The sequence below is a fragment of the Papilio machaon genome, chromosome 16, assembly GCF_912999745.1.
Source record: "Papilio machaon chromosome 16, ilPapMach1.1, whole genome shotgun sequence".
Classification (NCBI taxonomy): Eukaryota; Metazoa; Arthropoda; class Insecta; order Lepidoptera; family Papilionidae; genus Papilio; species Papilio machaon.
In genome coordinates, this window is record NC_060001.1 from 3,725,325 (window position 1) to 3,747,492 (window position 22,168).

General features: G+C 31.4%; 6 protein-coding genes across 6 annotated transcripts; 5 read left to right on the plus strand and 1 right to left on the minus strand.

The window, feature by feature from the left end:
- Positions 1 to 2,766: 2,766 nt before the first annotated feature.
- Positions 2,767 to 4,415, plus strand: LOC106716752 (ejaculatory bulb-specific protein 3). The gene is made up of 3 exons (XM_014510334.2): positions 2,767 to 2,834; positions 3,536 to 3,716; positions 4,152 to 4,415. The coding sequence occupies exons 2-3, from the start codon at positions 3,536 to 3,538 to the stop codon at positions 4,349 to 4,351; spliced, it is 381 nt and encodes a 126-aa protein (XP_014365820.2). The 5' UTR covers positions 2,767 to 2,834; the 3' UTR covers positions 4,352 to 4,415.
- Positions 4,416 to 8,248: 3,833 nt separating this feature from the next.
- On the plus strand, positions 8,249 to 8,941 carry LOC106716749 (allergen Tha p 1). The gene is made up of 2 exons (XM_014510332.2): positions 8,249 to 8,435; positions 8,677 to 8,941. The coding sequence occupies exons 1-2, from the start codon at positions 8,249 to 8,251 to the stop codon at positions 8,877 to 8,879; spliced, it is 390 nt and encodes a 129-aa protein (XP_014365818.2). The 3' UTR covers positions 8,880 to 8,941.
- Positions 8,942 to 9,787: 846 nt separating this feature from the next.
- On the plus strand, positions 9,788 to 10,874 carry LOC106716753 (ejaculatory bulb-specific protein 3-like). The gene is made up of 2 exons (XM_014510335.2): positions 9,788 to 10,000; positions 10,658 to 10,874. Exons 1-2 carry the CDS (start codon positions 9,814 to 9,816, stop codon positions 10,843 to 10,845), a joined length of 375 nt encoding a protein of 124 aa, XP_014365821.2. The 5' UTR covers positions 9,788 to 9,813; the 3' UTR covers positions 10,846 to 10,874.
- A 3,069-nt stretch (positions 10,875 to 13,943) lies between these two features.
- Positions 13,944 to 15,204, plus strand: LOC106716750 (allergen Tha p 1-like). The gene is made up of 3 exons (XM_014510333.2): positions 13,944 to 14,025; positions 14,125 to 14,308; positions 14,906 to 15,204. The coding sequence occupies exons 2-3, from the start codon at positions 14,125 to 14,127 to the stop codon at positions 15,106 to 15,108; spliced, it is 387 nt and encodes a 128-aa protein (XP_014365819.2). The 5' UTR covers positions 13,944 to 14,025; the 3' UTR covers positions 15,109 to 15,204.
- Positions 15,205 to 17,768: 2,564 nt separating this feature from the next.
- LOC106716721 (allergen Tha p 1-like) lies at positions 17,769 to 18,412 on the plus strand. The gene is made up of 2 exons (XM_014510286.2): positions 17,769 to 17,946; positions 18,096 to 18,412. The coding sequence occupies exons 1-2, from the start codon at positions 17,769 to 17,771 to the stop codon at positions 18,293 to 18,295; spliced, it is 378 nt and encodes a 125-aa protein (XP_014365772.2). The 3' UTR covers positions 18,296 to 18,412.
- A 238-nt stretch (positions 18,413 to 18,650) lies between these two features.
- On the minus strand, positions 18,651 to 21,075 carry LOC106716718 (allergen Tha p 1). The gene is made up of 3 exons (XM_014510283.2): positions 21,031 to 21,075; positions 20,181 to 20,374; positions 18,651 to 18,887 (listed from the first exon to the last, which is right to left on the minus strand). The coding sequence occupies exons 2-3, from the start codon at positions 20,371 to 20,373 to the stop codon at positions 18,697 to 18,699; spliced, it is 384 nt and encodes a 127-aa protein (XP_014365769.2). The 5' UTR covers position 20,374; positions 21,031 to 21,075; the 3' UTR covers positions 18,651 to 18,696.
- Positions 21,076 to 22,168: the final 1,093 nt, after the last annotated feature.

The following is a 22,168-nucleotide window of genomic DNA, read 5'->3' on the forward strand; positions in this document are numbered from 1 at the left end:
CGTACGCATCAATATTTAATAAATTTTAGGTTATAAAACATGTATTTAGTCGTACACACCGTACACACAACGATTAATGATGAATCGTCAGGTATAGCGACTACACGGCTGATAAAACACACGGTTTACAAAATGTAAACTATACACATTTGGTCCGCCATCTTGAAAATCGTAACGACGTTTTATACAGTTGACAGGTAGTCGCTGTGGTTGCACATTATAAATAACTAAACTATGATAACATGATTCGTTTTCTTATAAATATAAAAAAAAGTAAAAGCAATTATGACAAAAATATCCTTTAGTCAGTGACATTGTGACCGTGAGTAAGTTTTAAGTCGAAATAAAATTGTTAGAGTTCATGAGATAACAGCAGACTTTTTTTTATCTTACTGCAAATCAGTAAAATAATTCAATGTATATTATTCTCTTTAAAAGAGAAATACATAAACAAGGTTTTGTAGTTTTTTTTCTAATTTTGTTGGTTTTAATTTTTGTGCGGTTCTGCTCACTTTTATTTATTCTCAATTTATTTATATGAAATAATTGTAGGATTTAAAAAATATAAAACTATTCAAAGATTCTTCATGCACTACCTACATTAAATACAATACAATAATTATAATTCGACAAAGTGATAAAAAATAAATAACCACATTAAAATATGATTAACTTTAATGGTAAACCATCTGAAAAACATTATCTACACCATGACAGGTTCATTGAAATTTAAGAAGACATTGGAAGGTTAAAAGTATTAAGTTTGATAGTTCTTGGTTGATTCATAAATTTGTAGCGTCCTGAATGGTTTTTCGAATTAATAGTAACCATTAACCATGCAACAAAACAAAAACCAAAACACGCAAATGCAATTTTATTCTAGTTGCCAAGACTTTTCACAACCAAAATACACGAAAGGTGGCAAAGGAGCAAGGGGCTACAAAGGGCACATGCATCGCCTTTATCGACAGGAGAGCACAGAAAGAGGATATTTCCCCTTTGTTTCCCCGTTTTTTTTTTTATATCATAAGGTGGCAAACGAGCAAACGGCCACCTGGGTTCGCCGCAATATAGAGGCGACCGCCGCCCACAGACATCCGCAAATGCAGATGCGTTGCCTACCTTTAATTAACGGAGAAAGGGACGCACAGAAAGAGGATATTTCTCCTTCCCATGCGTCCCCTCTTCCGCCAAATCCACTTCCCTTTCCCATCCTTTCCTATAAAGAAAAGGATGGGAAGGGAAAGAGGACAAAAATTAGGCCTCCGGTACCACACTCATCAGACGAAACGCGGAATTGCTTCCACTTCACGCCTGTCTTCGGTGTGATCGTGGTATTGCACCGGTCGACCCGGCCAATTCGTGCACCCAACAAATATTGTTGTTGCGGGATTTACCATTGTCAAAACCGTTTGTTTAAAACACAGCTACTCTTCAAAGGGAGACCGCTGACTGATTGTTTTTCAAATTAAGGGGTATCTAGTGCGCCAGATTAGTCAAAGACCTTTGACATGGTTATGGGAGTCCTTCGGAAAGCCATACAAGCATTCTTTGTATTACATATAACAAATGGGAAAATTATTGCCCTCACACAAAAAGGGCCAATAAATAAAGATTTAACAAAAAGATTAAGCTAACCTACAACCATATCGACACTTATTTTTGTAAATAATTCGATATCAAAAACAATGAGTTAGTATCGCTGACATATTACAAAACATAATTTTAATCATCGTTCGTTACCAGTTGGCAAGTTGTATGTGATACGTTGTTTTTTGTGTAAAAGACGAAATATGAAGAAAAACAAATGTTGTTTGTTCGCGGTTTCAAGTATGAAAATTGTTAAGGAAACAAAAAATGCAATTAGTAATGTTCTCAGCTAACGTTCAAGGAGGCAACAAGTAAATTATAATTAAAAACGGATGGTAATCAGAATTATAGGTACAGAGAGAACATTTTTAATGAAATTAATAAAAATCATTAAATAAATAATTATCCTAATAGTTGTTCTATTCCAATATAGGAGACTATAATTGGTTCGCATTAATAAGAAAGAAAAAAACTGACTTACTGACATATCAATAGCCCGAACTCCGAGGCCTAGATACTTGCAATTTTGCGTAGACGTCCTGTTACTAAGTAAATAAGCTTAAAAAAAGGATTTATTTAAATATATTCCCACAAGGTCTAAAGTAGGGGCTAAAAGTTTGTATGGAGATATATTTTTTCTTTTAGCAATTAACAAACAATTGGATATTTAGGTGTATATCTATTTCGTATATTTTAAAAATTCATGCTTAAAAATGTAGGGGATGAAAGTTTGTTAGAAGTTTTACAAATCCATGCTTATGAAATCACGGGGAATAACTAGTGTAGAGGTACATATGTAGATGCTTGTTTATTAACAGGATTCGAACAATTAAAGTATTTCTAAATACCTAGAACTAGAGCACCATCTAGAAATTACTGAGAGTAAGACGAATTAAAGTCTAGGAATAGTTTGCTAGAGTCACATAAATCGAGATTTCAATCCAAATAAATTAAAAAATTCATAAACTCTTCGTCTGTAATTACTTTGCGAGCTATCAATATGATAATCTTAATAACTCTAACAACGTTTTTTCCACAATAAAAATATGCAGACATATTAAAAAACGGCAACAAAAATCATATTATTTATTATTTTTACTCTTTACGTATCTGAAGCTACGCAAAAACAAGGGCAAACAAAAAACTGAGAAAACGAATTAAAAAGTATATATAGTCGGAGCTTTGCTGTGCAGTTCATAATACATCAGTGCTCCTAACGAAACTGGTCAATTATTTTGTAAGCGGTAAGTAATATTTAAAACAAAATATTTAACATTTATAATAATCATAAATATAATACTGACTACGGTCAGTGTTACGACCCAGAGGCAGATTTTACGGATCACATCACTATAATGCTTTCCTTTATAATAATTGCCGTTAAAAATATTTCGCAGTCTTACTTCAGTGGTACAGCAACTCCAAAATACTGTGAATCTGAGCCGAAAGATTGGCGTCGAATCGGAGTTTCGAGACTCTATCTTCATTTTCTGATCCTCACCCATCCTTATCAGGTAGCCCGTCCAGTGGAGTGTTTGAAATTTTACATGTCCCATAAAGTTCGCCTCGCTAGCCAGCCGTTCGATCTCTAGGATTTTTTTTCTTTTATCTTTTCTATTTGTTTTTTTTTAGAATGTGTCTTGTGCTCTCATGTTCCCTCTGGGTTGGGGTTAGTCAAATAACTTTATAGCGATTTACTCAACTTTCGGGTACAATTACCAGTCGATACCCATTTTGTTTTGTTTAAAAAAAATACAAATGTTTGTTTCAGTTTTTAGTGTGGTCACATCATGATACAATAATAAGTTTGAAGATTTTTAAAATATTATTCAGGCACTAATTTTGCTGATTTTTATGGGTCCAGAGATGATACGGATATAAACGGGATTGCATTTTTTTATTATTTCAATACTAAAATGTTAATTCTTAATATTCTGATTTGCAGATGGCGTACAAGAGTTTGATCATTTTACTTTGTGTGGTTGCTTCGGTGTGGTCTACGTACACTGATAAATATGATAACATCAACATAGACGAAATTTTGGGGAATGAAGTGTTATTGGAAAATTATGTGAATTGCATTATGGATAAAGGGAGATGTACTCCCGAAGGAAAGGAACTAAAAAGTTTGTTTAAAGTTTCATAAGTGTATAAAATTAAAATATTAGGTTTTGATATTAACCAGCAAGACCGTAGGAATACTTTGTATTGTATTCCAAAACCGTACAAAATTATTGCTCCCGTTAGAAAACTACCATACGAAAAAATCCCAACTAACATATTTAGAAAAAAATTAATAACCTTAAACATTTACTGGAAGCCTACCCTACGTTATGAGTGAGCAGGCCATAGTCACCCAAGCTGGCCCAGTGCGGGTTAGTTAATAACGTAGGGTAGGCTAACAACCCCTCGGTGGCAACGTATAGTGAGCGACGTAGAGTGAGTGATGATTTACTGGAACTTTTTTCTTTGCGAGAAAATACTGTTTCTGTTTGATTCAGAGAAATGATTGTATTGTGTCTATGATTATTCCAGTAATTGAAATATATTAAAATTTACAGATCATATTAAAGAAGCTATGGAAAACGGCTGTAAGGAATGTACTGAGAAGCAAAAGCAGGGAACTCGCGATGTTATCAAGTTCCTCATAGAACATAAGCTAGAAACTTGGAACGAGCTGTGCAACAAGTACGACCCCACCGGCAAGTGGAGGAAGCATTACGAAGATGACGCAAAGGCCAATGGAATCAAAATCCCGTAATTCAACCATGTATTCATTTCTTTTCATTTTCATGGGGTCTTGAAAATAAATTTATTCAATTAAATGTTCTTGTTTTATTACGTCAAAAAATATCACTTTGGTTCAACCGTCATAACCCATACATACCCATACAACCATACATGTAACCTACAGCTAGATAATCCGAAGCACAAAAGTGAGGCCAAAAAAATGCCTCCGGAGTCCTTTTGTTCAGTGAATTCCCTCAGTATTATTATCATTTACAATACAAAATGACATTTAAAATTGACTCTCGATTAGACAATCTCGATCTTCTACGTAAACTTAGGTTCTATGTATCTTACTATTGTTATAAATGCGAAAGTTAGATGCATGTATAGGTGGAGGGATGTTTGTTAGTAAATATCTCCGGAACGGCTCAGCGGATCTCGATGAAATTTGATACAGATGTAAATCATAATCTGGAAGAACTTATAGGTTACTTATTAAGTTTTTTTAATTCCGTGCGGACGGAGTCGCATTCGAAAGCTTTTAGGTTATAAAGTCTTTTAATTTAATATATCTTAAAATAAGTTTGAAAATACTTAATTCTAATGTATTTAAATAATAATAACGCCACTAATACAGTTTTATACAATAACAAAGGGCAGCTGAATAATTATAGCTATGTAGAAATTAGCCTACATCTTTTATCATCATCAACATGTTAAGTATGAAGTGTCAATATAAAATATGCTATGTCAGTGTCAATATATAATGTGCCATTAGTTAATATATAATTAGGAATATGAAAAATTAAACTAAGTTTGTTCTATTTTTATGTAACAAATAAATAAATAATATAACTTTAAATTCAGGGGGAGAAAACGAATTCATTGACACCTCATTCGTTAAAAAATCTCAATTTAACTTACCCACATACATAAAAATGTGTATGTCATAAAGTAGATATATATATATTTAACAGAATTTTTTTCTAAAGTTCTCTTTAGAGAAAATAATATCTTTTGTACAGATATTTTGACCGTCGAAACTGACGGATACGCAATACCTTTCGAATAAAAAAATGAACATTGGACAAACATCAGCGGAGTTACGAAGTAACAAAAAAAAAACCATACAGACGAATGGAGAACCTACTCCTTTTTGAAGTCGGTTAAAAATGACATAAGTTGTAACCTATGGTAAAATATATAAACCATCACAATTATTTTAAAAATAAGAACTGGGCTTACATACAGCGTTCATTAATCATATTATAGGCACTTGGATTTGGTTTTTATAATCGTTCAGGAATACTGGTCATCCGCCGCTGAAACTTTTCATGCGAGCGTACTATTCTTATTAAAATCAGCAATAGTTTTGCGAAATACAAAAGGAAACATAAATAATTTAGTAGTTTTTATAGTGTATGAACAAAAAACGAAGAAGACGCGACGTACATAACATAATATGTACATACGTCGAAATGCAGAAACTGCGATCTTAGGAATTAAAGAAGGCACAACTTTTACGAGTACATTATTTTTTTTTATTAACCTGTTTCTATAGTAACGTTTACTAGGTAAGAAATATAAAAAAAAGGAATCGTTGGACATGTAAAATCAGTACCGATATTTAGCTATATACGAATTACTGGAATAAATTTAAAGAATAATGTCATCGTAGGTATTAATGATATTAGTTGGTAATACAATATACGAAGTAAATTGCCGTAATAAAAATACTGTCGCATTACTAATAATTTTTTTACTACATTAAAGACCAAATCCACGGTTTTATAAAATCTGTTGGAAAATATTATTCTTTATGTTTATCACCATTATTTTATTGTTTATATTAATACTAGCTGTCGCCCGCGACTCTGTCCGCGCAGTCTTAAGAAAAAAAACTTTATAAGTAGCCTATGTGTTCTTCCAGACTACGTTCTACATCTGTACCAAATTTCATCAAGATCCGTTGAGCTGTTCCGGAGATATCTTCAAACAAACAAACATCCATCCATCCATCCATCCAAACATTCGCATTTATAATACTAGTAAGATGTACGAGTGGAATTAAATAAAACTTCATTATTGGCCTATGTTCTTCCTGACTATGTTCTACAACTATGCCAAATTTCAGCGAGTAACATTTATTAACTGTTCTGGAGATGCCTTCTATCAATCATATCCATCCATTTATCTAAATTCTAAACTATCGCATTTACAATATTAGTAAGATTTTATCACATTTATAGCAATTAAGTATATATACTTAACCAACGTGATAAAATTGCAAATGTTGAAAGAACCTTGAAACTGTAAATTGGGAAGTTACTCATTTTGCTGATCAAAACAAAACATACAATTGCGCAATAATACGATTTTCCAAAATCATAAACTTACATCTAATATAATATATAAAATTCTCGTGTCACAGTTTTCGTTCCCGTACTCCTCCGAAACGGCTTGACCGATTCTCATGAAATTTTGTGAGCATATTCAGTAGGTCTGAGAATCGGCCAACATCTATTTTTCATAACCCCCCCCCCCCATTTTTTAACTGCGCACGGACGGAGTCGCGGGCGACAGCTAGTATTTTATATAAAGAAATAACTTATACTCTAGTTTTAACCTATGTACGCGGGTTTCTGAAAAAAAATCTCTGTACAAAACATATCAGCATCCCTGTCATTATCTTTAACTAAACAGAGAACAATATGTTTTAAACGGAGATTTTAGTCGTAATTATTATACGTAATATACGTTGTATACATAAATCATATCAAAATAATTGCTTAAACTTTTTCAAGATTCAGTCTTTTGTTTTTAATGATGTCACACATGAGCAGACTAGTCAGTTTAAAAGATGTAATACCCAAGGCCACAGTTAAAAAATACAGCGGGTGTTGATTGTTTTGTCTTGGAGTTTATGATAAAGTTAAACTGGTTTAAACTTAACACGAAGACATAAAGAAAGTGTATCAGTAATTAATTCATTAATTAAGAACGGCTTAACTCTTAAGTTAACAATGTATCAGTAATGTTTAGGAATCTATTAAAAGGTTTTATTTAACTTGACATATTTATTAGATCGAATCTAGCAATTAAAATCAGTTTCATTAATAATACATCTTAAATTTGGCGCATATATTATTTATTTCCGATACTACAATACATTAGGTACTATGCGAAAAAAAAAACACTCGAGAAATAATTTTTGAACTATAATTTTTATTTATTTTTAAGTCAGTAAAGCTCTGAAATTAGGAACAGTTCATTTTAACAGAAATTTCGAACGAACTATGTAGGTAATTGTCGAAAATTTACAAAAATGAAACATACTGTATATTCGTGCTTTTTTACTGCATTCGACGACAGCAAGGTAATGATCAAACCAGGGGCAAATTAGATGTTTGGAAGACGTAGGAAACTAAGTATATATAGACGCAGCATTGTGCTGTAATTCATAAAACATCAGGGCTCTTTGGAAATACTTCATACAAGTGTAATAATTTTAAGGTAAGCTTGAATTTTATAAATATATCTTCACTTTGTAAAAATCTAAAAAAAAAAACAATTGTAATATTATAAAAAGAAAAAGTATTGGAAATTATCTCATAAGAGTCAATTAAAAAAAAAATTATGAAGATTAATTTAAAATTATTGCATAATCATTAACAGTTTAATCCGGAATTCATTGCTATGTCACGTAAAGTAGCAATAATATAAAATTTTCTTGATTTGACCTAAATAGAGCACGTCGAAAAAGAAAATATTAAAAAAACACCTCTTCAATTTAATGTTTTCGAGCCTGAAACCCATGAAGGTTTTTGAAGCAAATCCAACCAAATATTTATCACTATCTAATGATTGGTTTAGTGAGATATAGATAAGAATTATAAATATAGACTTCAATATTTTTTTACATTTTCAGATGATGGCCAAGAATTTGATGATTTTGTGCTGCCTGATGGCGGCTGTCATAGCGAAGCCAATGTACACGGATAAATATGATAATATTGATTTGAAAGAAATAAAGGAGAACAAGAGATTATTAGTAGCTTATGTAGATTGCGTTCTCGATAAAGGAAAATGCACTCCCGAAGGAAAAGCACTAAAAGGTAAGATATTTCAATTCTAAAAAAATAACTGTAAAGTATGTAACTATTTTAGGTTTTAAAAAAAAGGAATTTAGGACTTTGCTTTGCTTTATAGCCGGTTAGTTGGTATGGGGAAAAGGTAATAAAGGGAAAGAACTTGATTCGCAAATAGGCAAGATGAACAAACAGCTTGATGATCACAAAGATTTATAACAAAATCATTAACCAATTACGAAATACTATTAACGCTGCAACCTTACAGATCACCTTCGAGAGGCCATTGAAACTGGTTGCGAGAAATGCACTGAAAAGCAAAAGGAAGGATCATACGAGATGATCGAGCACCTCATTGAAAAGGAGCCAGAAATCTGGAACGAACTATGCGCTAAGTTCGATCCAACCGGCAAATGGAGGAAGGAGTACGAAGAAAAAGCAAAGGCCAAAGGCATCAAAATACCACAATAGATTTCTACAGAACAATAAATATTTTACATCTATAAAACTGCACTCTTGATGGACTTTACTTTCGGCAATTTTCAAAATTAAACTTATTTTAATAAATATTTGTTTTTTTTTAGTCTTAAGTAATTTTTTTATTCAAAAGTCGACATGTAAAACATTTTTAAATGAATTCAGCAGCACCAACTCTTGAATAATAAGATTACTTTTCAGTCATGTCATATTTTTACCATATCATAAAAATCATTAAATTACAAAGTTTTATTCCATAACATCAAAAAAACAACAATAACTGACTGTTATGTTAGAGATCGCTATTTTTTTACGTCATTAAATTACAAATTTGACGCAGTTACGCAATTTAAACTTGTTTTTGTTACAAATTATATATTTTTTTCATAGTTAATTTGCTGCAACGATCTGAGATTTAACAACCCATCAAAGTCCAAGTTAAATGTCCATATTTGCATAATTCGTTTGAGAAGAAGTATTTTCTAATCATCAATGATGAGAGACTGGTGTAAAATAAACGAAAAGCAGGATTACATGTTTATTTCTTAATTGTTTTCAAAATAAAGCTCTTACTTAAACGAGCTAGCTTGTACTTTTAAAAATGACAATCGCTTGAAAAATATTTTCATTATACTGGTGAAGATTTATATGCATTTCCTCACCCTATTTAAATATACCAATATTCTTAGTCATATAATGAATCATCGTAACTCAGGCAGGATTGTTAAGTTAATTTGTACATTTCCAAACAGAAAAAAATGCTAAATAAGTGTTTATTGTGTCAATAACAATGAAGAGTTCCGTGATTTTGTATTGTATTGCCTTGATCAGTACTAACAATTATCTTAACAAAGGGTATAAATGCAGACCTATCTTCAGATTACCTTAGTACAAAGCAAAAAACATAAGAAAACAGTTTCTAGTTATAATGAACTCGTTATTACTATTTTCCTTGCTTGCTCTATTTGTGGTCGCTTTTGCCAACGACCAGTACACAGACAGATATGATAACATTAATATAGATGAAATTCTAGCAAACAAGAGACTACTAACATCATACATAAAGTGTATTTTGGATAAAGGTCGGTGCACACCAGAGGGGAAAGAACTAAAACGTATGTATATTTTTAACTTAGATTTTTATATCATCATCATCTCCCTGGCCTTATCCCACTTCCATGGGGTCGGCGCAAAAGTTTTTATAAACCTTTAAAGTATGGCTTCATTTTTTACGGCCGGCCGCCTGCCTGTCACCAACCCTACTTAGGAATATCCTAACATTAAATAGAACTTCTCTATATTTTTGTAATTGTTTTTAATAAGATTTTTTGCATTTGGATTACATAGAGCAGTTAAACAGAAACTGTTTTCTTCAACTTACTTCTATTTATAGCAATTTATATAAATCTTATAATCCTTACAACAACTGAAACAAATCGCAATGGTGATTACTAATTAAACATTTGCAAAATTTTTAAATGAAGTTCACAGCACAATAAATAATAATTATAACATCGTTTGCAAATACATTAAACTAATTTACCGCTCGATTTTGAAATCGCACAATAGACATTTCGTATATTCATAAGTGTCTTTTTATCATGGAAATCTTCAAGGAGAGTTAATACAACACAATCATTACTTATTATTAAATAGCTAAGTAGCACATTGACCCAAATAAAAGTCTCCACCTTTTGCGGTCCCGCCCCCCTCAGCTCAGTCTGAGCTCGTGATTTTTATTCGCAAATTTTAATTGTCATTTTTTACCACAGTTCACATCAAGGATGGAATGCAAAACAGCTGTTCAAAATGCACTGACTTTCAGAAAAAAGGCGCTAGGAAAGTCGTCAAATACATTCGCGCTAATGAAAAGGATTCTTGGGAAGAGATGAAGAAAAAATACGACCCAAAGGACGAGTATAAAGAAAAATATGAAGCTTTTCTTGCGGCTGAAAACTAAATGCAAAGAGAATCACCTCTAAAGCTAATCCCAAAAAAATGTTTTCGATTAACTCCTTTGCCTATTTGTATAATGTTCTAATTAATTCAAATAAAAGCAAAAACTGATTTTACGATTATGTTCTTTAATTTATTCACAGCAAAGTTAATTACATGATTTGATTTTTCTTTTAAAAAAATTTAAATTTAAAGATGCTGAGGTACTCATTTTTTCCATAATCTTTGCGATTTTTTATTATATGGTGACAAAAGAGCAAGTGGCCACCTGCATTCGCAAAAATAGCTGCCCATAAATATCCACAATTGCAGATGCGTTGCCTAACTTTAATCGATGGAGTAAGGTATGTACAGAAAGGGAAAATTTCACCTTATATGCGTCCCCTTCTCCATAAAATCCACTTCCTTATAAGGTAAGGGTGGGATGTGAAATTCATCAGACGAAATTATGTATGGCTATGAATTCTCTGTTAAAAAAGTTTTTAATAATAAACAAATAATAAACGATCAACAGCTGTTTATCGACAGTACATCGTCTCTAATAATCTTATATCTGTGTTGGTGTATACTTGGACAAAGAATCAGTACCATATAGAAATTATACATTACACACAAATAAAGTGTAATTGATACGTAACACAACAATGAGATCTTGGGAAAACTTGCGAAGGATAATTATACTAAATGAATACATGACTAAAAAATTCTTGTGATTGGATAAGGTTAGCGTTGTTTTTTTTTCTTCAATTATAACTGCGCAATTTTGATATATTTAACAAAATCTTGTACTAATTAATTGGAATTAAAGTAATAATTCTTTACGTCTAAGTTCCAAAGCATTAGTAATTACCACATGATTTAAAAAATGGCCATGATTCTTACAAGGTGAGTATGGATGGAATCTTATTTTTATCCTCGATGATATGATCTCCAGATGTCTGTAACATTCGGTTCATGGATTAAGGTATTAAACGTAACCGTGAAATTCCACCCAACACATGCATTAAAAACAACACATTGTTATCCTATTTTTTCAAAGAAAAGGATAGAGACAGCAATATGTTTTATACAAATGTCTTGAGTAAACCCACAGTAATTATATATGTATACTGAGATGGTAGGAATACTAGTAAGAATCCATACTGTAATTATAATTCTTAATACGTCCCACAAGAAACATTTTTTTTTATTTACTGCTAGTTAAAGAGGATAAATTCGTATTAGTGGACATAAAAATAAAATACAAATGTAATTTAGGCCAGTTAATACAGACATTCAAGGTTCTCTTCTAATTGAGATTCGTAAGACTTTTTTAAGAATGATTCAAATTCTTGAGAAATTTTCTGTTTCAACTTTATTACAATAATGGTTGAAAACCAAAATTCTTAAAAGCAGCGTAGTTGTTTCGAAGATTCAAACTTAAAAATATTATATTAGTATTAAAAATTTACACGCCTTAAACATAATTCACGGCAAATAATCATAAATGTTTATACAATTTATCTACAGGCGTTAAAATTCTGATAGTAATTTTGGATTACTTACCAAGTTACGGATTACGATAAGTTAGCTAAATTAATATTAAAATAGTCTTTTTCTTTATTTGGAAAGAGAACGACTTTACAAGTTTCTCTAATTTATACTGATATTTGTTTACCACCCTAATTAATTCACGAAGTCCAAAAAATTTAAATAATTTAAATTTTCACAATTCTTACCTTAACATAGTGCAGAAACTATCTAAATCCTCAGTAAAGGGTAATAATGAACTTATAATAATTGAAAATGATACCTGTAAATACTCTCGTCAAAATTAGGTAAAACAGATACTAGTCACTTAGGTACTTTATACAAATTCAGAGCAATGTCAAAACAAGTCTAAGTAATATTAAAAATTTCATAGTGCAAATAAAAAGTCCAAATATAACTGACAAACACCTTTATTTTATAATTTTACCCTAACTTGCCAAAATCGTATATTGGTTTAAGAACGCAAAGATCAACGTGCAAATATAGAATTTTGTATACATAGGACATTTCTAAGAGGTTCCTAAACCATGAATGTATTTGTTATAGCATATGTCCATAAAATAATAAAATCGTTCTTTGATTGCTTTTTTACCAGTATGTAAACTTGTATGGAGTGCAAAAAATATTATATTACGTTATTTCATATAGGTAAAACCTCCATTGATTTATAGAACAAAAAAGAACACTTCAAAAAAAAAATTATATCCTAAAGACGTCACGGGTAAAGTAAAAAGATAGTCGACGTATTAGTCATTGGTTTTTTATTTATACAGGATGTATTTAAATCACATTTTAGTCAAAATACTTAGGAAGATTTTCAATAATTTGCACTTCATATTCAGTGTTAAAGACATTCTAAGAGATAAATTTATAGACTAAGCGTGAGTAGAAGAAGAAGAGATGAAAAAAAAAGAAGCAGGAACAATGATACAAAGAAATAGGACCTGTGTGGGTATGACATGATACGCTAGGTTATAATAGCTTCAATCCACGTCTTTATTCCTCGAATTTAACTATTGTCACCTATTAATTTCTAGTATAATATATTATTATCATCATCATCTCCCTGGCCTTATCCCACTTACATGGGATCGGCACACAAGGTTTTATGAATCTTAAAGTTTTGGCTTAAGTTTTTACGGCCGGCCGCCTGCCTGTCGCCAACCCTACTTGGGAGGAATTTTTTAAAATTATATATAACATAACAGCTAAATAATATAAAAATTAATTCTAAAAATACACAAAATAAAAATTAGTAATAAAAACTTGTAAATAGAACACAACTTGTCTTATTATAATATATTATTATGTGATTTAATAAATCAGTCTAACAACACATGCATGTAACAAATGAAAATAAATGTACTAGTGCCTACTAAGTTGTATAAAAGGAGTTTACGGAAAGTATAGCCACAAGGTTAACTTAAAAATCAATGTTTATGTAACTTAATAAAATTCCTCTCTTTAAATAATAATAGCCACAGTAAAAGCACATCCTTTGTATATTGTTGTTGAGTTGAACAAGCCTATAATGGTGGGGGTAGCGAATTAAAAGGTTGGGACTAGTCCGAAACTGCTATAAATACTCAAGGTACGGCAACATAGCATCCAGATAAGTTGCTCCGTTGCACTTACATTATTGAAACTATTCACCGTAAGTTAATAATCATCTTGATATACTATAACTTATAATTAATTAAATAAATCAATTAATTAGAGATATATTAATTAAATAATACAATAAATCTTCCAGATGACGTCAGGAAAAGTATTAGTGTTGTTGTGCGTTTTGGCAGCGGCACTAGCCGAAACTTACACAGACAAATATGACAATATTGATCTAAAGGAAATTGCAGAGAACGAGAGGCTGCTAGATGCATATGTTAAATGCTTACTGGAAAAGGGGAAATGCAGTCCTGAAGGAAAAGAACTTAAAGGTAGTACTTTCATTATGTATTTCTTTGTTAAGGAAGCTTCTATATATTTTTATACAACTTGTTTTTTTTTGTCAAACCAAAAATTAACTTCAAAATAATTATATATTCGCAAACCAGTATAATTTCAAGACAAACTTGTTTTATATTTCTAGAATGGTTTAGTTTTTTTTTCGAATTTATATTACAATTCATAATTAATCAAGGCTCACATACCTTAAATATTAAATATAACAAGCGCCATACGGCGATATTACACGGGTGTATGTCCGATGCATCGTAAATATTTACAACCTAAATATAACAGTTATACTAACTAAATAAAACAGTAAACAGAGTTTGTTATATGTGACTATATTCGCAGACGCCCACGAACGCCCTGGGCGATTGTCCAATCGCGCCTTACCCTAACACCGGCCCTGTTCCTATATTATTCAATTAAAATCTTAAAATTTAAATTAAACTTTATAATGACAACATAATTTTTTAAATTGTTCCAGTAGTTTTTGGGTTTATTATTTACATAAAAAATACAAAATATGCCTCTTTATAATATTAGTGTCTGAAACTGAAATTAAAATGTTCATGTTATAATTTCAGCTCACATGAAGGATGCCATCGAAACTGGTTGCGAAAAATGCACGGAGGCCCAGAAAAAGGGTACCAACTTTATGATTGATCACCTGATCAGTAAGAAACCGGAGATTTGGAACGAGCTTGCCAACAAATACGACCCCACAGGCAAATGGAGGAAGGTTTATGAGGAACGCGCAAGAGAACATGGAATCATCATCCCTCATTAAATTTCATCACAACGGATTTTAAAGCATAAAATCAGCAAGAAATTTTCTAAACCAACTTATATTTTATTTATTATGAAACAAATAAATTTGGATTACTCGTGATACAAAATACTTTAATTTTTCACCAGCCCCACCTACCTAATCTAACATAGCGATGCAAAGAATGTTAAAGATTCTTTTACATTCGATTATCGATATCGCTAGCAGAATCGACATTTGTTAAAATGTATAGGAAAAATACGTGTCATATAGATAGTTATTGTCACTTCGATACATTTTCGAATTTTCGATTACTGACTTCGCTTATCAAATGTTACTTTCTCTATCTATAAAACAACTTGGAAACTCTTTATGTAAATAGAAAAGAAAAACTTTCTCTTTGAAGTAGTTTAGGTTTTTCAAGCTCGCCAGGATTTGTTCTTTCAAAAAAGTTACGTAGGTCTTAAAAAAACATATTTAATCTGAAAAAGAATATATACATTCGAATCATTGTCCGGTTCGAAGAATAAGCCCAATAAGCTAGAAACATATCGCGGACCCTTGGACTCTCGCTTATCTTGGTTCCACTGTATTTGATAATAAGTTTTCAAAATTTAATGAAAATATATACAACTGTAACATACGTTTAAATTAAAATAACTAAAGAGAACAACTTTTAAATGTTTCGATAAAAAAAACCTTGAATTAAATAACGTTCTAAACATAAATTTACTTAACTTGGAGAAGGCGGAAATATCCATTGCCCTACGTAAATAAAATAAATCGGGTATTATATTGTTATTGAGAATAAAAAAAATCCACTTAAGTTTTGTTTGTATGCTAGTTTTTTTAGTAACTATATTATTAACAGGGAATTAATTTTTATAATTGTAATCGCATAAAGTTTTAAGTTTTCATTTAAAAACAGATATTTTTATGAGATCAATCTTTCATGAATACATTAAATTAAACAAGTAACTTAAATGTCTGCTAAGTATTGAGAAATATCTTGTATTTAAAATTCTCGTGTCACAATGTTAGTTACCATATTCCTTCTAAACGGTTTGACCGATTTTTATGTAATATTATATACATATTCAGTAGGTCTGAGAATCGGCTACTATCTATTTTTCGTACCCCTTTTGAAAGTGTTTTTTAATTTCGTGCGGACGGAGTCGCGGGCGACAGCTAGTAAATAAATAAAACCTAACTAGACAACATCCAACAACTTAAAAGAAGAGGCACTAGTCAGCTGCAGGTAAAGGAAATGAAACCGACGGATAATTCAGGTACTGTCGTGTCGTGAAATACACATCTACACATTAAAAAAAAAAACGAAAAAATATAAGCCAACGGTGACTTTTTGTAGAACTTTTTGATACCTACAATTCTCTAATACTCGCAGATCAGATTTTTACATAGGTCTAACGGTTTAATCAGCGTAGGTCCTAACGTCTAATTTTAACACGTTGAATGCGAAATAGGCAATAAAACAACCTGTGCGTTTCTCGTCTCTAGTGCGGTAAGGATAAATGTAACCGCTGTCGTGTGTGAGGCGTAACTTCTATTTGGTTCAGCGTAGAAAATGGATAGCTATATCATATATCGGAGCTGTGCTACTGATTCCAAGTTCTTTGTTATACCTACGTTAATTTACTACGTTTATTACACTTTATGCCACACTGAATAAATAAGATTTTAATACAGCGTTCACAAAAAGCGATTTTCAAGTATAAGATAATCAAATGTCATCAAAACAAATTGATATTAATAATTTCCTCAAAATTCCCTCACATTATAAAAAGGCTTTATGCATTTCAACTTGGAACTCACCTTTCCACAGTACCAGTCGTTTTGAATGAAAATCAAACTAATTTTTCTACACAGACGAACCATATCGATGTTTTAAGTAAAATAAATAGTTAAGTAAGTGAGTAATAAATAAAAAACACATGACACAACAACGAATTCAACTAGTTTACACTATTTTAGTGTAAACTAGTTGTGCAGACTATGTTGTTAGTATGTTTGAAAGACTGTTGATGGAATGGGATTCAAATAAAACTTTATAAAATGTAAAAATAACTGTCGACACTACTCGTATTTGTCTTGATTATTTTCTATGCAATCTTTAAGGTTATCGTACACTTAACAACTCCACGCCAACTCGGTGTGGCCTCGCACTTCGCTCATCTCGCCTCGCTATCGGCGGCGCATACACTCGTGGTTTCTTCGTTTGCGCTACCGTCAACTAGTGATAAGTGCACTATAACCTTAAAATCACAAACCGTAACATATTTTAATTAAGGAAATTTCATTAATTAATGTAATTAATTACTATAAATAAGTTATTAAAAATTGTAGGAAGCAGATTAACTTTACAGAAAATATTTAAGAAGTATATAAACACGAAATTTGCGCTTTAATTTCATACCTGTTTAGGCTTTGTTCAAATTCATAGTTCTGTTTAATGTAAATAACTTAATAATTATGTGATCTTTAGTTTATTTAAACAAACTTTTTTTTAAATACAAAACCAGTAAGAAAAAGTAAACGGTCAGTACAAAAAATAAAGTTTAAACTTCTTTACTCCTATCGCAGGCACAACAACAATCTGCAATTGATTTTATTAAGAACTCAAAACGATTAAAGAATATTTGCATTATTATTTTTTTTTGCAGATGACGTTTAAAGTAGTCATGCTTTGTTTTGTAGCAACTGTTTTTGCTGCACAATATACTGATACATACGAAAATATTAATTTTAAAGAAATCGTGGAGAACAAAAGAATATTACTTTCATATGCGAATTGTGTTTTAGAAAAAGGAAAATGCAGTCCGGAGGGCAAAGTGCTTAAAGGTAAAATATAAATAATTAGTAATCTATAACAGGTGGACATAAGTCAAACTAAATAAGTATATTTTTGTAAATTAAAAACGGTTCTATTTCTTTTTAAATGTAACCACGCCTAAAGAAGAGAGTGACAAAATAAACTCTTCTTTCTCCAGAAAATATAAAGGATGCAATCGACACGGGGTGTGAAAAGTGCACGGACGCTCAAAAAGACGGCATTGCGGTTATGATTCGAAATTTGATCAAAAACGAGCCAGATCTTTGGAATGAACTCGCAGCAAAGTACGACTCAACAGGCAAGTGGAGGAAGGCATACGAAGACAAGGCCAGAAAATTAAGCATCATTGTAACTTAAAAGACAATCATTTACATATGTTTAATTGAAATAGAAACCTTTAATTTCTGTCATATTATAATAAAAATAATAAGAATAATCACGATATATTCTAAAGGCTTTTATTTATGAGTCTATCCGTGGATTTCCACTCCCGAAACAGCTGCATAAAACGTATTACAACTCAGAATATATAAGATTTGCAATATTACATCATTATCTTGATCAGTAGTAAAAACATATATTACTTTGGAATATTTACATACTAATGTGAAGCAAAGCCATAAAAAGCACACTTTTGGAATGCGTCCGACAAAAAAATAGTAATTATCAATTGTATCAGGACTAATAGGAATTAAACTAATGAGGTTTTAAAATCTAAGAACACAAAACAGAAAATTTTTGCGTTCACAAATATTTATTTAACTCTTTATCGTCCTTAATTCAGCTTCATACTTGGTGACGTACTTGTGCTGTCGGTCGTACTTGTCTGTCAGCTGTTTCCAATATGCAGGCTCGTTGTTAATAAGGTGAGCTATCACGAGGCGTGTACCTCTGCGCTGCGTGTCCGTGCACTTCGCGCAGTAATTCTCTAAAGCTTCTCTTATGTGTGCTGAAATGGAATAAAAGCAAAAGTTTTATAACCACTAAGGCTAATGCGTATATGTTTATCACTGATGTAGTTCAACATTTGCAACTACTAGCATGCATAATAATGCCTGAGTAATCAACATTTTGTGAAGTTTTTAAAAAATAAAAAATTATGTTTGTGGTCAAGCGCTAGCTTATACTAGCTTTTACCCGCGACTCCGTCCGCGCGGAATAAAAAAAAAGAAAACGGGGTAAAAATTATCCTATGTCCGTTTCCTGGTTCTAAGCTACCTGCCCAACAATTTTCAGTCAAATCGATTCAGCCGTTCTTGAGTTATAAATAGTGAAACTAACACGACTTTCTTTTATATATATACTAGCTTTTACCCGCGACTCCGTCCGCGCGGAATAAAAAAATAGAAAACGGGGTAAAAATTATCCTATGTCCGTTTCCTGGTTCTAAGCTACCTGCCCACCAATTTTCAGTCAAATCGATTCAGCCGTTCTTGAGTTATAAATAGTGTAACTAACACGACTTTCTTTTATATATATAGATATAGATGAAAAACATCAAAGTAAGTAAGATGTAAAATATTTTTACCTAAAAAAATTGTTACGATTCTACATAGAGAAGAAACATACACAGAAATTAATATGAATTTTCAAATTACCAAAGTAAAATCATGCAACTCATGTGTACAGATTACCTTATTCTAGTCAATACCAATTTGCATAATTGTTATTTATCCACTCACCGTGTGGTCAATATCATGTGGTCAATGACCTTATATTAGAGCGACATAGTTGTAAAAAAGACTAGATTGTACAGAAGAAATACGTATCCATAACTTTATAGCTTCTTTATGAAGAAGAAAGATTTGATTGTTTGTTTGTTTGAATTAAAAATAGGCTCTGAAACTACTGAATCGATTTGAAAAGTTCTTTCTCTGCTGGGAAACATAGTCGTACACATCTCCGGATGACATAGAACATATTTTTTTACCAGATTTTTTTTTTAATTCCGCGGGGACGATGTCAAGGGCAACTGCTATTAGATTATAAATTAGTAACATTTTACACTTAGCCATGTTTGGACTAAGGACACGAGATTTCTTGCATGATGCCTTACTGTAAATTTTCACTGGCAAAACTTTCCATTTTTTCAAACAGTCGTTTGTTTTTGTAGTGAAAATAAATACATAGAATTTATTTGGTATAGCTGTTCATTTGTTTAAACTTCAAAAATATTATGAATGCTTGTTATTAACTGCGTGTAATTCGATTAAATTAACTTTGTAACAAAGAGTAGACTCACATTTCAATTCTCTGCCTTCGGGCGAGCACTTGCCTTGCTCGAGAAGACACTTCAAGTAAGGCAAAAGTAGACGTCTGTTTGACACAACATCTCCAACATTGATACCATCATACCGATCTGTATATTTGCCACTGGCACGGGCATTCACAGACAAGGAAATAGACACGAGGAACAATAATATTACCAATTTCATTCTGTAACAAATAAGTACTCATTACATTTACATTTACATTTTTTATATATCTTCGGAACCTTGCCTAAAGGGTCATCTTTTAAAGACAAATTTTAGTTTTTATATATTATATATGTATATTGTATATATATGTACTTTGAATAAAAATGTATTTTTTAAAATTCTTGTGATTGACACTACATATATAGATTCTTTAGACCTTTGCTTTTTACTTCTAAAATAAGCAATACCGGAGAAAGCTTTTGTTGAAAAAAAAATTGACTACGATGGCAAAAGTTAATGACAATTCAGGGGTATTGGTTGTTCATTGCGCGTCCACCTTAATCGTACATATAAAATATGATATAATCAACAGAAGTATGCGTCATAATTACAAACCTTACCAGTTCAAACACAAGTAAAAAAACCTTAACAATTTTAATCACAAAAAACTTGCATACAAGGAAGCTAAATAAGCATAATATGTTCTTGAATAAACTTAGAATTACAAACACACAATTATAGTATCGTTTATAAAGAGCAAAGAATGTCTGAGGGCAATGACCTGGTATTACGCCACAGTTTAATTAATGAAAAAGTTCAAAAAATAAAACTTAACATAGTCATATTGTTGAAGAAATGTTAGAGAAATGAATATAAAATATTAAAATTACTTACTTAGAATATGATATCCGAAATAAAGTGATGGAAACAGTCGGAGAATTTGTCGCACACTAAATTGATAGCACATTCAAGGTTTTTTATATAGTCACTACTTGACCATCTACCGTTTCTATGAACGAGAACGAAACGAGTTTTGTTTTAATGGGGAGATGCGTTTAGTTTTTTTTTTTATTTTCTTTCTCCACTCGTCTTTATTTATCTTACCAATTTTATAAATGCGAAAGTTTGGATGGATGTTTCTTATAATGTATTTCCAGAACGGCTCAACGGATCTCGATGAAACTTGGCATAGATGTAGAACATAGTCTGGAAAAGCACATAGGCTACAAATAAAGATTTTTTTTATTTCCGCGCGGACAGAGTCGCGGGCGACAGCTAATTTTGTAATATTCGATGAATTTGTATTGTTGTGAATGCAAATTTTACTACATCTGTGGGTTACGACAGCATTTTCTCAATAATTTAAAAATACGGAGATTAACCTCCAGATGCTGTAAAATGTTTTGAAAAATAATAATGCATTATATTTTAACTTTTTTATAAAAATAACGCACATACTCACAATTTTGTCTTTTTGAATTGGATTAACTTTTTCGCTAGTCTGTGACATCACAATCATTTAAGCACCTTTTTAATGCGACGCACAAACTGGCTAATTGGATACACGTAAAAACCACAGGAACTTCCAAGTTAATAGCTTATTGCCTGCCAATACAACAACAAAAATAGTAAATCCGTTACATTTATGGATTTTTGTATGTTCAAAAAATTCCTGTTCGTATGAAATTCCAAGAAAAAGTTAGTAAATGATAAATATATTTAAACGTTACAAATACCATCACATTGCTACCAGCAGAAAGTGCTGATCGAAGCGTATTTCATAGCTCGCTGTCAAAGAAACCAATGTGGTGCCGACATCTTTTCCACTACCGAAAGATTCGAACAAAAAATACTTGAAACAAACAAACTTAACGTGTACGAGATGCTTCGATAATTGAATTAACATTAAAAAATGTATTTCATAAACTGCACTTATATTTTGTCTATTATTGTTATTTAATACACGTGTATAAAATTAGTGATTAGTTTTAGTTTGCCTCATCATCAAGAAAATCTTAAAAAGATGTAGACT